General features: G+C 41.2%; 2 protein-coding genes across 2 annotated transcripts; one reads left to right on the forward strand and one right to left on the reverse strand.

Moving 5' to 3' along the window:
* The first annotated feature begins 1136 nt into the window (after nucleotides 1-1136).
* LOC131891202 (sushi, von Willebrand factor type A, EGF and pentraxin domain-containing protein 1-like) lies at nucleotides 1137-5134 on the forward strand. Its single transcript, XM_059240726.1, has 7 exons — nucleotides 1137-1290; nucleotides 1354-1611; nucleotides 1710-1818; nucleotides 1896-2002; nucleotides 3680-3862; nucleotides 3937-4074; nucleotides 4272-5134. The coding sequence occupies exons 1-7, from the start codon at nucleotides 1137-1139 to the stop codon at nucleotides 4472-4474; spliced, it is 1152 nt and encodes a 383-aa protein (XP_059096709.1). The 3' UTR covers nucleotides 4475-5134.
* Nucleotides 5135-12111: 6977 nt separating this feature from the next.
* Nucleotides 12112-17377, reverse strand: LOC131890105 (zinc metalloproteinase nas-34-like). Its single transcript, XM_059239384.1, has 9 exons — nucleotides 17308-17377; nucleotides 15230-15648; nucleotides 14879-15168; nucleotides 14541-14808; nucleotides 14288-14471; nucleotides 13913-14224; nucleotides 12656-13119; nucleotides 12352-12580; nucleotides 12112-12275 (listed from the first exon to the last, which is right to left on the reverse strand). Exons 1-9 carry the CDS (start codon nucleotides 17366-17368, stop codon nucleotides 12268-12270), a joined length of 2235 nt encoding a protein of 744 aa, XP_059095367.1. The 5' UTR covers nucleotides 17369-17377; the 3' UTR covers nucleotides 12112-12267.

Raw genomic sequence — 17377 nt, forward strand, 5'->3', positions numbered from 1 at the left:
ATATGAGCTTGCTACGAACTAAAGACATCAGACAACGGAATTGCATTGTCTTTTGCAGAACCACTTGTGCCCCTGGCTATGACCTACTTGGCCATGTCACTGATGGGCGAACCTGTTACAAAGTAACCAACACAACCAATCTGGATCCTTTTGATGAAGACTTTTGTAATGCTCCGGAAGACGAGTCCAGATGGTTGGGAACACCTGAAAACAAATTATATACGGAGGAGGTGACCGGACTGATGAGGTAAATTTATCAGACGTTGTCAAGTTAAAAGAAAACTTCATTCAAGACCCTCAATTTGAATCTTTAAGGCCTAGGAATACCCCTGTTTGGGTTGGGGGAGCTTTATCTTTTGAAGGGATTTGGCAGAACGGATAGGTGAAGAGCTAACTAATCTTGCTCAAGATATGACCGATCTTAGATTTTCTGGTCAGTGGATTGGACCGAATAGTGCCCTCTTTACACCAACAGGTAATGTTTTTATCTTACTTTATCAAAAGAAACATTCACCAAGGGCATTGGATTCTTCAGGTTGTGTGAGCTTAAATGTGAACGGAATACTTGAAGTTCATTATAACGACTCTTGCCAGAATAATTTGAAGCAAAGCCTTTGCGAACAAGAGGTAAATATATTTCTATGAGTAGGCATTTTGGCCATGGGATGGTAAGGTGTTGGCGTGATTCAAATGTTTTTTTCATTTGATTTAGTGTGTTACACATCACAGGGAAAGCAATGCATATTTCCCTTTAACTATTGGAACATTACCGAGGAAGGAAACCGCAATGAAATCACTTATAACAAGTGCTCCACTTTGGGACTCTATCGGCTTGGTGTCCAACCGGTAAACCAAACATTTTATTGCCGCATATAACCTCGAACACCCAATGAAACTCTTTCGAAAATTGCATTTTTTTCAGCGCTTAATGCGGAAGGAGAAATTCTGGAATGGGTGATTGTGTACCAGATTGTCCATCTGAAGAGGCAGAAGTGGCCTGTTTGGAAGAACCCGATTTCCCGGAATTTGTGCAGGACGACGAAAGTCGGTACTTTCGAAATTATTCCACCACTTATGAGCAAGGTCGCGGGTGGTCATCAAGGAGGTATGCTTGGATAAAGGTAATGCATGAGATCATGGTCTCTAATCAGAATTTACGTTTAGATGGACTACGTGTCTTTCGAGTGCCCGGATGGATTTGTTTTCGAAGGTTCCACGAACATCACGCATTATGCAGTTTGTCACAACTGGAGTACCAATACTTGTTCGACAAATCGGCTAAATGCGAGCGTAAGTTTGAAATTCAACCGAAGTAGCCTGAACTTTTTTAACATTGTACGTATTCTATTTCAGCCGTGGTTTGCCCTTGTCCTCCTTGGTTCGCCAATAACTCGATAGAGGGTACATCAGATTGGCACAATGAAGGCGGTGCAACCAAGTGCCCAGAGGACCAATCTGTACTCTATGGTACTAATGTGACGTACACGTGTCCAGAAGGATATGTCTTTGAAACACCCCAGTTGATAGCTTTCCAAGAGGAAACGAGTGTTTTGACGCTAACATGTGAAAAATACGCTGATTGGAGCTTAGGCGTGAAGCCCAAATGTATCCGTAAGTGCTTGATTTCTCACCCGTAAGGGTGCCGGACTAGCTAGGAGTTAAGGGAGCATATTCGTACGGTTGACCCTCCGTTTGATATACCTTTGCAGCCGTCAACTGCACAAGTGACCCACCCAGGGTGAATAATGACGACAGAGGCTGGTACGATTGGGATCTGGCGGTGAGGAACAAAAGCTATCTGCATGAAATCACCTACAGGTGTGGAGTGTAATGTTTTACCCTATTCCTTTATGTCGAAGTTTTAACCAGTAATATCTTATTTGCTCTCACATCAGTTGTCCGTTGAAATATTGGGGATTTCCAAGCACTGGCAAAAACACCAAGACCATTTTTTGCTTATCTTCAAAGGCATGGAGCGAGACAGACATCGAAAAATGTGTTCGTAAGTTGTACCCTTTTTTCATATTAAGAGTTGTAACAACTCCACTCAGACACAAGCCTTGAACAGTTTCAAAAGCCCTGTGTAACCTCAAGGTGGTAGCCTAAGAGGTCCACAGGCCATGATTCTGTCTACGATTCAACTGACTAAAATCATTTCAAGCAAAGTGGTGCCATTTTCACTCTATGGTTAGCGTTAAGATGTTCATCAAGATCACCCTGGAATATCTTATGTTCATCCGATTTGCGGCTTCAGAGTCCAACGCCAGCTAACATTTGTATAACTCCTTAAAGCTACAAAAATGATTGTTGATAGAAAAGCAACAATTTAATCACTAAGGGATTACGAAGAAAAATATTATTTTTCAATCTTGAGACTTTTTGTAAATATATATGTTAGGCGGCTGGGATTAGTTTGGACCATACAGTATTTCTTTTTTTGGCCTGAATTTACGAATATCATGCATTAAATCAAGACATAGACATTCAGGCATATTTTCCAGGCAAAAAATATCTATGTTTTGCCCGCCAGCCAAATCTCTGCATTTTAAATCTAAAGTCGTTGAACCACTGACCGGATCCTCTCTGGCACGCACTTTCTAGAGCGGTAAACTCATATCTTGTCATTAACCACTCCCATCAACTTGGTGCTTGAAACACAGATATTTTCAAGTCAAATAATTTATATTCTTTTGAATGAAAGTTACACTTTGGTGTCGTAAGTTTTGATTCCCAACTATAGTATTCTTGATTAAGGGCATGGTGGTTCTTAAAAAGTGAAACAAACGTAATGGCCCTTGACACTCTTTTTGCAGCCGTCGGTGAAAAAATCATTGAATCACTTATTGTATACTAGTATTGGGGCCAATCCGGACTCGAGTTTGGAGAAATTGGCCGGACTCGGGCGCGGACTCGTCAAAAAGAAAATATTCCTTTTTTTAGTTGGAATTTTTCGAGACGAGTCCTTTTGCTTGACCTGACTTTAGTAAAAGACTCGAGTCCTCTGCCGTACTCAAGTCCGGCAAAACGTCAAAATATCAAAAGAATCGTACGATTCCTATTTTTACCGAACTCGCTCATCACTTTGTATACCATAGTGTCCTAATGGCATGTAGTGAGAACAAAGAAAAATAGTGAAGTATTTGGGAAAATTCGAATTTTGTTCATTTAGACAAAACGAAGCTGACTTTTTATTACCGTGAGGAAAGGTAAGCCTCTCAAGAACGCATTTGAAGCCTCAATTTAACATCACTGGTACTGGTACCGGCAAGCAAATAAACCAAACAGAGCTTGCCTAAATGTCCCAATATTGCATTTGATTGCCCCTATTAGGGTAAGAAACCGGAGGCGTTAGATCGGTCATAGACCACTGGAATCTAGTGGTCTATGGATAGGTCTTAGGAATTCAGCCCATTTACGAGGTTCTCTCCTCAAACTCCAAAAGCTTTCAAGGTAGTTAACTAGTGCTCGGGTCAAAAGTTTTCGTTTCCCATCCTTTTCGGGAATCAACATCAAGGCCGGCCCTTCATCCATGGTATGTGGACGGAACAAATGCTATTTCTTTTTGTCGCTCATCTGGCTTAAAATGGACCCTTGGCTGGAAAACTCAAACCTCTTGTGCAAAATGCGACTTGTGCTTCGAAAAGACAAAGCTTCAAAATCCAAACTTCCCAAATTCTAGAACTCCCATGCAAAGAAGCTCCCCCTCCTCCACCCGAGGGTGGTTGGTCGTGGTTCGAGTTCGACTACTCGAGATACAGGTGCCCCAATGGATTTATGTTTGAAGATGGTTCGTTTCCTTACTGGTATGCCAATTGCTCCGCCAACCGGAAATGGAACCCTAGCAAGATTCAACCTTGCATTCGTATGTTTACTTTTCTCATTTTGCTTCCTCAAGCTTGAATTGGACTTATCCGTTGCAATCTCTTTTGCTCAAAGCGAGGACATGTGCTGAAAACCCTCCCCAACCATTCATGAACATGGTTCAAGATTGGCCGAAGGACAGCCTTAAATTGGGAACCACTGTGGAATACCAATGCTCGGTCAATCGAGTGACCGAGAAGGAGCAAGTCACAAGTAACGAACTCCTGGCAATTAAGCCATGTTTGCCTATGCTGCTACATGTCAAGAAAGTAGTTGGCAATCTTCAGAAATTACAAACAATTTATTTTTCCTTTATTATTGCATTTACATTGGGGTTTTGACTTAAGTCAAATCCAACACAAATATTTTGCAGTGCTTTAAAACATGAACATCTTATATCTAATTTTCAGGTCAATATTCTCAATGCATATGGAGCAAAGACACTGATGAGCTGATTTGGTTCCCGAGGGAAGTGCAACCTTGTTCAGGCAAGATAATATCTTTAGCGTTTATCGAGATTTTTTATTTCATTCCCATCCATTCTCTCGAGGCCAACACGCATAAATCGCCGCTTTTGCGTGAGAAGCTTGAAAATTCGGTAATAATTTCCTAACATTTAATGATCCTTGAAAGGCGCCGTCCGACTGATTCACAAGTCCATTTTTTGAACTTTTTTTCGCATGACTTTGTTCGTGATTAGCTGATTATCATTTTTGCACAGTTTTGGAGTGATGATTTTTGTTTGTTTTAGAGGTAATGCGGATTCATTCCAGATGCTGGACAAATTTTGAAGACCTCTGGATGACGAAAACAGTGGATAGGCAAAAAATCCATTTAGGTCTTTTGTAGGACCTCGATCTCTTTGACTTGTTAAACTACCAAAACCCAACATATTGCCATTGAGGCATAACCGGCGTGATGCTTCATATTTACTTTATTCATTTTTGAACTAGTTATTACACAGAAGCATTATTCCTTGTGAAAACTAGGGACCCTGAATGCAGAGACGCGGGAGCATTCCCTAAAACTACTCCTTGGGAGGCTCGATAAGTGTCGCCGTTAACCTGAGAACATATTTTTCTTCTGCCTTCATACTTGCGACGACTTTTCGAGCTTTCTCTGAAGGTGATTTTATTTGTAGGTGATGCCAGGACATTGTTATATTCTCATGTTTGTCTCCTTTCTCCTTCGTGGTATTCTTGTTTTATTGGTCTAATAAACCTACACTTGATATCGAATAACCAGTGAGATACCATCGTAAGCCTCCACCGCCTTAATCAAACATGGCGCAGTGGAAGTAAACCGTGATATCGGAAGAACATCGCTCCTACTCCGACTTTCCCTTTGGTTCGGTTGTAATTTGTGACGTCTACGTTGAGTCTTGGTGTTGGGCGAAAAGCAGCCTTTGTCTATCAAGTAGTGAGGCTAGACCAAATTCACAAGCATGGCGACCAAATTAGCGTCGGATCGTACGCATAAAGGTCATTTTACGAGATTATTGGATGGCACAGCGGCAGGTGATGAAATCGATGAGGAAATAGTGCTGTCCATTTTCAAAGATCTTAAAAATTGGATCAAAAAAGGATTGCGGAAATTTATGATGAGTTGGTCATTGACGACAGCAAGTTGGCATTGGAGCAAAATGACGTTATGGAAGACCTCATGACTCAAGTTGGCGTTGCAATCTTGAAACGAGTGGGGCAACCTGGTGGGATGTCGGCGGCGTTCCAACGCCCAACACCGTTCTAGCGGGTGGCAAGTGATTTCTCATTTTGCTTCCTCAAGCTTAAATTGGGCTTAACCGATTAAATACCTTGGGTTTGAAATTAAGTTCGGACGAATTCAACATAAGTACTGATGCAGCAATCACGGGCTTACCATGGCTTATGAAAATTGTCAACGACATGTTGGTCCAGGCGCCAACCCGTGGTGAATTGTTTTGGCGTTTACGCATTGTCTTGAATCATTACCGTAAGGCAGGAATTTGCTTGTCCCTCGATAAATTAGTTATTGGGCAAGCGATGAAATTTGCAGGATTCTGATGGTGTTCGGTCCGATCCATCTAAGTTGTCATCGATTCCGGAATTCCCAACTCTTAAGAACATAAGCGAGTTGAGATCGTTCCTGAGTCTCGCCAATCAACTTGGATCTTTCTTACCTGATCTGGCTCAGTCCACAGTTGCTATGAGGGAACTCCTTAAGAAACAGAATGCCTTTGTCTGGCAAGAGGATCATGATGTTGAGTTCCGGCGGACTAACGAAACTCATTGCTCCTCTGAAGTGGTGGCATCCTTTAATCCCAATCTCAAGACCGAACTTTTAACAGATGCCTCGCGTCTTCACGGTTTGGGATATACGTACCCTAAACCAGAGGGATTGAATGGGTCATCTTCCAGTTATACAATGTGGTTCACGGTCTCTTTCTCCTGCTCAGAATAATTACGCAACCATTGAGTAGAAATGTTCTGCGGTGATGTGGGCTATACAGAAGAGCGATTTCGACTTACGTGGATCACGGGGATATAAAGTCATTACGGATCATCAACCACTTCTCAGGGTGTTTGAGAAACCTTTGGTTTCTGCCAACGACCGACTCCAGAGGATTCGTGAAAGCTTGATAGCGCACACGTTTTCATTAGAATGATCGGCGGGAAAGGTCCACTGCATAGCTGACACTCTCAGTCGATCACCGTTTTTTCCCTCAGATTCAAGTTTGGATTTGGCAATTTGCTTGACTATCGATATGGCAGACCCTTCTTTCTCCCTCGTTTTGGATAACGTGGATAATGAGTATAGAGAATTACGGGATTACATCAGAAAGGGATTGCTACCACCTGATCTCGATTCATTTACATCAATGTTTAGCAACCTCCGGGTTCAGGGAGACATCATTTTGAACGGCTGTTGTCTCGTTGTTCCACGTCCTGCACGTTCAACACTAATCTCTCGCCTTCACAATCACATTCGGGAACATGAAAAACTTGTACATTGGCCCGTCAACTTTATTCATGGCTATGGATGGCCAACGAGATCAAACTAGCGATTGAAGGGTGCTCTGCTTGTCTGAAGTTGCTACCATCCCAATCCCCGGAGTACTTCATATCAAATGGAAAATGTTTCGACGGACCTTTTTGAAGTAGAAGGAAACCATTTTCTCTCGTTAGATGATCGTTTTAGCGGATATCCATTTGTGGTGCGAAAGAAAAGTTTGAGCACGTCCCCCATTTGCGGGATTCTTCTGTCGTGGTTTTTCGAGCTTGGTTTCCCGAAGTGGCTGAAGATTGATAAAGGCCCTCAATTTCGGTCTGAGTTCGATCTTCACCTTACAACCCTTAGAGCAATGGTTTAGCCGAATCAGGCGTCAAATCCATGAAACACTTGCTCACTTGCACACTCAAGAAAGTCAATTCTAATGATCCCGATTTCCGTGAGGCTTTGTCTGCTTGGCGATCCACTCCTCGTTCTGAAGGAATAAGTCCAGCTTATTTGGTTGGCTTTTTGGGTTTTCATCTTCGGGGAAATCTGCCCGATGCCCGAGCTATCCTTGTTTCCCCAATTCATTCTGAATTTGCCACGAGATGCCAAGTGGGACGTGATAGTGCGGCTAAGTGTGCTGGTCGACTTGATTTGTCCCGCTCTCGCCTGGAGATAACGTCATGTATCATTCAGTGATTGATAAGAATTGGTCGTTGGGGGGAAGGTAAACAAGCGTCTTCCTCACGGACGATTACACCTCATTGAAACCCCTGGCGAGACTTTCCGTCGCAATTGCGGTTTTCTTTGCCTAACATCAGGTCAACCCCAAGGCCCACAACAGCAGTCACCGATTCGGAAAATCTTCCCTCTCCACGACGAAGAACTCCTCGTCTCTATCGCCATGGTGTGCAATTTGATTTACCACCCGTGGTCATTTCATGAATCCGGATATGTCAAAGGTTCTCCTGCCATTTCTTCTTGTTGTTTTCCTTTTCTTTTTTTGGTATTTGGGCGAAGGACCACATGGATAAGTTGTTTTGGTTTTTCTTGGCGTCAGCCAGCTAATTATGGTATCAGGATGACGTTGGACGCAAAAAAAACAACTCTGCTCATTTCTGCCTCCTTTCTCCTTTGAGGTATTCTTGTTCTACTGGTCCAATAAACCTACACTTGATTTCGAATAACCAGTGAGACACCATCATAAGCCTCCGCCGCCTCAATCATACCGACATTTAAAAAATGTTACATCAATTTTAACCATATACCATCGAAAGTATTTTGTTTGGGTGAGCTTACAGGCCAATCCCCCTTCCTCTTAAATAATAAAAAAGACGGCATCCAGCCATCAAAAGTCAGCCAATGTCACTCGACGTGGTGCGGGTTGAAATTATTGCAGAAACAAAGACATTGACAGCAAACGGAAAAGGGGCATCGAGGGAAATTAAATCGAAATAATGCTAACGAAGGATTTCAACATAGTCAGAATAGGAGCTGCTTCTTGAATAGCAATAGTTCAAAACCACCGTACAAGTTTTCAAATTCAGATTGGATGAATTACTAGAATTTCCAGTTTAAAACAATGCAACAGGCAAAAGGAACGCATTTATGCGTCAGGGTGTATCTGGCATATCAACGCAAAATCCCCTAGCCCACACGCCGACAAAAAGAACTTTTATTATTATTATTAAAGAACCACTCAAAAACTTCACGTGCGGCCGAGAAACCGAAGCTGAAACCAGATCAAAATATAAGAAGGTAACTAAGATCGACGTCCACGCATTCAAATTATCCGTGCTACATATTTAATGTTATATTCTGATGTCACGAATCCTGTCCGTCAACTTATTCCCTCTTATGCTCATTCAGAATTGAGAACTTCTAATACTGTTTACCACCATGACTTTTGTGTGATAGTTTCAAACCTGCAACTGTCATCAGTCGGGATTCATCAGTTTTTGTTTAACTGAAATTCTTGGGTAGAATTCATTCCATAAAAAGGTAAAATATTCAATATTGATACTCAGTAAGTATTCAAAAAGAGCTTGAATGCTTGGAAAAAAATAAAAAAGTTTAATTGAATGATTTCTTTTTTTACTTTTTCGTTTATATTTGGTTCAATTCAAGAAGTATATTCAGATATCGACGGAAATTCCAAGTAAATAACCCAACTTGAACAAAAATGAATTTCAAGTGAGGCCATTTTGGATTGGTCAAGATTCGCCTGATTAGTGAAGTAAATGTAAATACTTAGCACTGAGTTTTTGAGAAAACTGCCCAAATCATGGGTTACCTGTATTCTCTGGCAACCCTTTTCGTCCGACAACAAACGCGACATCCGTTCATTGACAACGCCGGTTGAAGTTGGTTGATTTACTTCGACTCTCCGTCGATATCTTAATATACTTCTTGAATTACTCCAAATTCAAATGAAAAAGCAAGAAAAAAAAAAGCACCGGAGCAAGACTCCACATGCCATTGCCCTTCGTTTGAAGAAGGTCGTTGGCAGCATGTTTTTTTATTTTACGCCATGGAATAACGTCAGTTGTTCATAAACGCGTTCATTTGACAAGCCCTATAGAGAAGTGTAAATATTTGGGATTTCATTCTAGAGCGCTCTCTGTTCCTACCACGAAGTAATTGTCACCACCTTTCTTTCTACTGACAAAATGTTGACAACACATTTTTTTCATACTTTTTGCATTTTTTTTGTCACTTGCCATGTACTGTCATACTCTGCAAGTGAATGTTGGACTTAAATGGTTAAAATAATTGTGGAACGATTTCCTAAGATGGCGAACAATTTTGCTAATGAAATTATTCATTTTCTCCCATCCCCGTCGCTGTCCAGTGGTGAAGTCGTCCTTGGTCTAACCCAACAATATGTAAACCCAAATGAAAAAGTAATGGGTAGCCATTAGCATTAGCAGATAAGGTTACTGTTGTCAAAAAAAAGTAGCGCTGAATGCTGCACCCTCTGACGGCAGCTTTTCTGAATTTTGTCTGTCCAAACAATAAACAATAAAATAGGTTAGAGGTTTTTCCACCTGCTTCAAAAAAACTAAAATGTTTTCACCTTTTTGGGGGGCATTGAAATAGCGTGTTATAATTCTTGGCATTTGAGCACTCTAAGATGTAACCGGATTCTCTCTGGGTAAAATTCCGAACAACTATGAAATATAAATAGTCATTTTACAAGACTTACATACGGCATGATTGATTACGAGCCAACTCTTTTGCAATCATCATTTTCGACAAAATACTAGTAGTAAAAGCACAGCTTCACAAGTTGATGGTGACTTGCTTTAAAAGCACCACTTTTCTAAACTTACCATTGGCTTTTTTAACACAATTTAACGGAAAAGATGATGAAAACTCGCTGGTATGCTGCAAGTACACCATATTGGATGTCAAAAGTGTGAGTAATTATACCTTTGAAAAATCTCTCAGATGGGTTGTTGCTGTATTTCAGGTGTTAGAATAGCTCAGCAATAAGTTTCTGAGCGAAAAACACCTTGTTAAAGTTAAGCATCTTAGAGCGTATAGTTCTATTTATCCGTTTGTTTGTCTGCAACGAGAGGAGAATGAAAAAGATTTATGGAATGCAGAGAAACTAGTCTACTCTAGAACCTCCTCTCATCAGCTTTTCTGTGGATTTAGAATTGACTTGAACCTTTAGTGCTTGTTGTATCCTATTTAAGAATTCTGTAGTATTTACTTTGCTCTCAAATCTCCAATCTGGCCCTCTCGCTGTCGAATTAGATAGGAAAAAACTTTGATGGTGAATTTGAATAGCAATGCGCCACTTTCCCTTGGTTCAGGGCAAGTTAAGATTGAGGCAAACTTCTTGTTAAAGAGCAGCATGCAAGCCACAAATTATACTCCCTCGGAAAATGTTTATCATTTTGCATGTCTTTTTGTCGCTTATTGCTGTCTCAATCTTGGCTCGAGCAACGGACTCGAAAGATTGTTCCTTCGCTCTGGCCTCCACGATATTTTGATACTAATAGGCTTTGAATAGGAAAGAGATCAGCCTTCTTGTGTTAGCCATCGTTGTTCTAAAGACCAATGCCGGGTTTCTAGTATTTGTTCTTCAGAACATCGGATGCCAGCACCTACAAGATTTTCGCAGGTATTGATTTCTTCATATTGCCAACAAGACCTCTCTTCATTGCATGGATGACGACCATCCCCTCTCATCTGTGCAAACCATTTCATGAAACAAAAATTGGAAATCGGCTTTGAATCTTCGTACTTAATAGCTTGGTCTACAGCTATAGATGATGGCCTTCCACTATGTCTCTCCTTTAATCTCAACTGGAAACTAAGGGCCTAAAGAGTTAATCAGAGCGGTTGGTAGCAAAAACACGAGCACTTTATAATATTGACTGGAATAATTTCATTTTCGAATAATTTTGGAACTCGAATGAGACTGTATCAAAGCTGAGTTTGGCATTGGTTGAACGAGAATCGATAATTATATGTTTGAGTTTTTCTTGTCGTGCCTTCTTTCATTCAAAATTTCCCGCCCTTTTTGATTATGACCAATCGGGGGAAGAGGCGGGAAAAAATCAAGAAAACAACGGGGAATACGAAAAAAGAAGTGTAAAAAGGAAAATAAAAACCTAAGAAGAAAATACAGTTCATTTATATCATTGGTGACGGGAAGTCGTCGAAACAGGCATAGAATCGTAAAGTCCTCGAATATTTAATTCAAATGCGTGTTTAACCCTTTCAGCCGATGGACAATGCAGTGCATTGAATGGGCTCCTAGAAAATTGAACCCTTGACACTATTCTAGTATAGTGGACATTTGATCAATAACTGTAATACTGGTAGTTGGGAACCACGAGATGTGATTCAATTTTTGATCCATACTCGCCTCAAAAATGGACAGGAGTTTTACTCATTTCCAATAAACCATTAATATCACTGACATGTACTTGTGTTACGCCAACTAGATGAAAATGTTCTCCTAGTTTATTATAGTAATGCAATGATTTCAAACAAGTTACGTGCAATTCTCAATCGATCCAAAACGAATCGACACCTATTTTTTTCTTGAAATTTGGTCAAGGGCCCAGAGATTGCATGAGCATGAGATTTGCCTTACTCGAGGCCAAAGTGCTCGTAGCTGACTTTTTTCCCACAATTTGTGAGGTTAAAACAAATGGGTCTCGGCCATGTGGGCCGCACCAAAACAGCAGGTATTTGTAAGGATGGAGGCTCGAAAAAACACACTTGCCGAGAACTTGTCAAAACGAAGACGTTGAAATGTAAAGTGTCAAAAACAGCTTTTATTGTCATTAACTGTAATCATATGTCACATTTGTCGCCTTGAACATGAAATCAAAAGAAATTTTGTAGATTGAATGGGTCGTCACACCTTTTTCCCAAGTAGGCTGGGATTTTGCAAGCTGAATTTTCTCCTGTTTACACAACTGGAAGGAAAACGATGCACGTGGGTGTTTAACCAAAGCTTTTTATGTTTGATAGAAAATTTCAGCGCATAACTACCTTCAATAACAGCTCTAAATCCTGTCGCTCCAATGGATTGATCAGAGTTGAAAATAAACTTCAAGAAGTTGGTGTTACTGGTGAAATTGAATGGGTTGGTGGTAGTTCCGCAAAATCGAAGTCCAGTGGTTCCAACGCCAAACATGGTAAAATTATCACGGCGACACCAAGAGGTTGGGTGCACGTCAAGTCGTTCGATTTTAACCTGAATATGACTTCCGAAAGGACTCTGTAACAATGAATATAGGGTAACGAAGTCTGATGAACTTTCTTGGGTTAAATCAAACCACATATGTGAACTTACGATGAAAAACCATTTACAATGCATGCCATTGGGATAAGAACCACTCAACGGGTATTGTAAAGCGATTTTTTGCCCTGGGCTCATAAATCGTACGTAAAGCCATGCACATTGAGAAACAATAGGGATTGTTGCATTCGTTGTCGGACTGGTGGTGGTGGTGGTGGTGGTGGTAGTGGTGGTGGTAGTGGTGGTAGTGGTGGTGGTAGTGGTGGTAGTGGTGGTGGTAGTGGTGGTAGTGGTAGTGGTTGTAGGAGTTGTTGTGGTGGTGGTTGTAGAAGGCGACACACTTCCACATGGTAAGTTATCAGTTTGTTTCCATGTTCCGTCAGTGGCGCAATAGGCGTATCCTTCATCTCCGTTGGCACAGCTATAAGTTGCAATTGATCCCAAAATGGTGCTATCAGGATTGGCAGGTGAAATGGAACTTGCCCCTACAGCAGCTGCTGTTGGGGGTGCTCCACAATCTAAAGAGTTGAGCATAGTAGGAATTCAGAAAAAAAAAAACTTAAACATGTCGGTCAACTGATTGATATTTGAGGTAGATTTGTCGGAGAATTGTAAAGAAGGGAAGGAACATTGAATGATGTTACAAGCCAATCCTTACTAGTGAGCAAATTTGCTTCTCAATTGATCATCACCAAACTTTGACTTTTTGCCTATCTTTCATGGACTTGAGCTCGCCTAAAAATTTTTAGGCCTTGCACTCTATGGGGAGGCACGGCTGACCAATGATGACCCCAGGTTAGAACTAATGGGACGTCTCCTGGTCATATTGAGTCACGTTAGGCGTTTCATAGCAAGGAAGGAACAACTTTGGGAGCAATATGCGGGACTCAAACGAAGAGAGATCCGTACACTTCAACAACAAGAACTGGTGCGTTCCATTTGCCTTGAGTGTCACCAGGGTTTAGTTGGAGACGTTCCATCTCTGTCCCGTTCGAATAACCAAGTATTTGTTCAAATATTTCCAGTTCCAATAACCGACAGATGTTGTCACCAGATCTTTCGGGCGTCACTTCCTGTCTATTCCTCGTCCCAGCTCCAACACCACGAAAGATTTCGTCACCGAATTCATTTAAACATGAAATAAACTTCCATCCAAAGTCAGATTCGCTCTAAAGGTCCGAATTTTTATCGAATGCGTGACAAAGTTTGCAAAATCCCAACCGATTTAGTTTCCAAAAAGTGTCAGATGCGCATATTTTAGACACAGTTTTTCCCCTAAGTCTAAAACAATAACAAAATATATCAACTTGCCTAAAACACACTTGACTGACCAAGAGGGCGAGTCAACAGTGTTTGAGCCGTCGTAGTATCGGAGCCTGTAAGCAGCAGTTGGGCATGTGGCTGAACCCCCTCGGATGAAAATTCCTCCGGAGGTAGTTGTTATATCGTAGGTGGTTATAACCCATTCCGAGGTGGTGTAAGCCAACGATTGAGTGCCCATTTTATAAACTGGACGGGTTGCGCCATTGATTGTTGTGGTGACAGACTCGATGTCATAAGTTCCCAAACGACTCGTTTGCCCTGGTGTTGTGCCTGCAACCTCCACAGTAGAACAGCAAGGGCCTTTAACAAAATAAATTGTGTTATCACCAACCCAATATTACTATTATTGTTACGGTTGCTTACTGGCTACGGCTTTCCATTTCAAACTATATTGCCCGTTGGTAGGAATGCCAATCATTAAGCGAGCCTTATTGGAGCTGGTCGTTAAGACCGTGGGCACATTGGTGGAACAATACTCGCCGATCAAGTTAAATTCTGAAGGGATCTCACCATCATGGATCGCGATGGACTTGGAGCAATCTGGGAACTGAGTATATGAAGAGAGAAAAAGAGATCAAGTAAAGCATCAGATTCCATGCATCTTGACATCAATTACATTGAAGTCAGTAAAAAAGAACTCGATGGTGTGTCCCACAGGAACGGTGATGAAAATCTCGCAGCCATCCATGGCCGTGCTCTGATCTAGCGTTCCCATTGTGCCAATAAGAGACATATCACATGAACTCGATGGACTACGGTTGGGACAATTGTAGGCAGCATTGAGTTTGGAGATATCCAATGGGGACATTCCAACATTGTTTCCCACAGTCACACTGGCGGTAGGAATGGGAGTTATGGTCTGAACAGAATTGGACACGGCAAATCTACAAAACAGGAAAGGATAGCGTGTGACGTCGATCTGGTAAAAAGTCAGATTAATTGACAACAGCTTACGCAGTTTTGGAATAATGCATCACAGACTGATAATCATAGGCAAATCCATAAGTATCCGTGACACTGGATGTAGTACAGCCGGAAAAGTCAGGTCCCGAAGAAGTAGGTCCCGAGTTGCAAATCGGAACCGAAGCCGGAGTCGTGGGTGATCGGGTCTTGAAGAAGTTGTGTTCTTTACCGCTCTCAATATTGATCCAATTAATGAAAACAAAATCATCTCGATCTGGACGCGTTTGTTCGTGACTGGCACCCAGAATGTGTAGAAACTCATGGACCGCTGTGCTTACATACTATTTACAAGAGAGAGATTTGAATAACCCTTAGGTAGGAACTATGCCAACATATACATACATCACATCCGCCGGGAGAAAGATTGTAAGTATGATGCTGGTTTTGGAAGCCTTTCCCTTCAGAAAATCCTAAAGAGGCGTAACACCCATTGGGTTCATTGGTCATGCCAACGTAGTGAACGTCAGAGGGCGTTGCTGGGCGAATTTGAATGCAACTGTTTTGCTCAATGTGAGCGATGGCTTGGGCAATCACGTCCTTAGCATTATTGGTGAAAGTGTTAGAAATAAACTTGTAAGGGACAATGCCTCCTGGCCAATGTCGCAGGACATTAGCATCGTACACTCGGTCCAAAGGCCGTTCTTCACGGCGAGATTCAGAAGAACATGCCAGTTCTGAGTCTCCCCCCGCTAAAAAGTTCCCAGATGCTAAAGTTGCTCGAGCCCGCTCCATGTCCTCGGGCGTTAGGAAAGTCTCATTTCCTAGGGAAGACAACAAATATATCAAAGCGTTTTAAGCAACACAGCAATTCACTGTTTAGTCAAAGAAAAGAATGAAAAACGAAACTGTGATTATTATGCTGTCAAAGATCATGAGATAAATATATGAATAGGGCCCGTTTTCTGTCTTTTTCTTTCCCTTCTGAACTCTTTTTCTGTGAACATGAATTTGAGATACACTAGTCGTTATATCAGGTTTTATTTAGGGGCGTTTCCCTTTCTTTTGCTTTCCAATTGTTTTACAGTTGGGGCTCCTTTATCAATAATTCATGACACTTATCAAGTTACCATTATGACTGATAATCTGAATATCAATCAAGTTTGAATAGCCAAGTGATTTAAATTGATTCCGACATACTTTTTTCGATTAATCACCATTTTGTGAACAATTTTGGCTTCAATCATATTTCCTGCCTTTTCTCCCAAATATGGAAAATAATATCGTTTTAGGTTAATTTGGATTAGATTAATGTCCAATAAACCCTGAATATAGCAAGAACAAAAGAATTGAGTCCGAGTTCTATGGCAAAATAAGAGCGTTAATGAGAGAGGCGTAACTTTTATTGGGCCAGTAAAACATTGGGAACTCAACTTCTGCAACGAGGTTGAAACAGCTAACCATGGCTTCAGATGGATGAAATTCTGGCTAGAGGTCTTTGGAGTAATCCTTTCTATTACATTTTTACACTTGAACAAGATTCGATTAACATGTGAATAAACCAGTGGCCCAAAGAAGGGAAATTCCGCCCACAGCAGATGGGGGGTTCTGAAACCGAATCAATGCCATGGAATCGTTTTTTTGCCCTACAGGTCTACTTGAAACCTTTAGTACTAAATACCTTTGAACCATTGAAGATTGAAAAGTATTATTTGCGTGGCAAAAAAACGGATCTTTGAAATTCTGAAAAGCAACTTGTTTGAGGAAGGGATTGTGATGGGGAGGTCTCTAAAAAAAATACGTACTTGAACCTAAAGTAAAATGCTTCAAACGTCATTTTCTTATGCTTTTTCGGGTTCTTTGACCTTGAAAACATGTTACTTGATGTGTAGTACGCCACTTTTACCAAGAAATTATATTTGTCTGCTGACTTTGACATTGAAAGGCCGCCACCTAGAAGTAATGGGATCTTCTGGGAACTTCTCGAAGGCTTTACTGATGTTTCGTTATCTTTCTATTTTCCTTAGAAGCAAAATTTAGGCATCAATAGCTACATTTTACCCTCTCTTTCAAGACAGGTTTAGCTTTGAAGGTCCTCCAAACCGCCAGATAAGCGCGTTTCAGAAAAAGTGCTCGCCGACTGGCGGTTTGGGCGGGAAAGTTCTGAAACTTTCAAAAATCACTATTGATCCCAAGTGAACCTTGGGGAGAGGTGATAACTTTGCATAGTCCAACTTTTTAATCTTTTGAGACGGCCTTTTGTACAGTGTTTCTTTAGAAAAGAGGCAATTTTTCTCTGACTCTTGAAGTCTCTTGAATTAAAATCTGCGTCCGCTTACTACTTTTTTTGAGATTTCAAAACATTGGCATTTCGTTTAAGAGTGTTGTTGTGAATCGGGTTTATCTTTTAGGCTTGTAATTATTTCAATTGCACCCAATTATAGATGAAATCATATTGTTCAGTTAGCTCAAATGCCACGTACCTGCCCAAGTATTGGAAACATGGAGAACTGCAATCAAGGCAGAAAAGGTCAATCTCATCATGGTGGAGGA

The sequence above is a fragment of the Tigriopus californicus genome, chromosome 11 (genome assembly GCF_007210705.1).
Source record: "Tigriopus californicus strain San Diego chromosome 11, Tcal_SD_v2.1, whole genome shotgun sequence".
Lineage (NCBI taxonomy): Eukaryota > Metazoa > Arthropoda > Copepoda > Harpacticoida > Harpacticidae > Tigriopus > Tigriopus californicus.

Bases quoted from the DNA above. Each gene is read 5' to 3' on its own strand.
- LOC131890105 (XM_059239384.1), bottom strand. From the start codon at position 17,368: ATGATGAGATTGACCTTTTCTGCCTTGATTGCAGTTCTCCATGTTTCC. The intron at 15,649-17,307 runs GTACGTGGCATT...TGTCTTCCCTAG, and splicing joins TGTTTCCAATACTTGGGCAG to GAAATGAGACTTTCCTAACG. The intron at 14,809-14,878 runs GTAAGCTGTTGT...CCTGTTTTGTAG, and splicing joins ATGCATTATTCCAAAACTGC to ATTTGCCGTGTCCAATTCTG.
- LOC131891202 (XM_059240726.1), top strand. From the start codon at position 1,137: ATGGTCTCTAATCAGAATTTACGTTTAGATGGACTACGTGTCTTTCGA. The intron at 1,612-1,709 runs GTAAGTGCTTGA...ATACCTTTGCAG, and splicing joins CGTGAAGCCCAAATGTATCC to CCGTCAACTGCACAAGTGAC. The intron at 2,003-3,679 runs GTAAGTTGTACC...CCCAAATTCTAG, and splicing joins AGACATCGAAAAATGTGTTC to AACTCCCATGCAAAGAAGCT.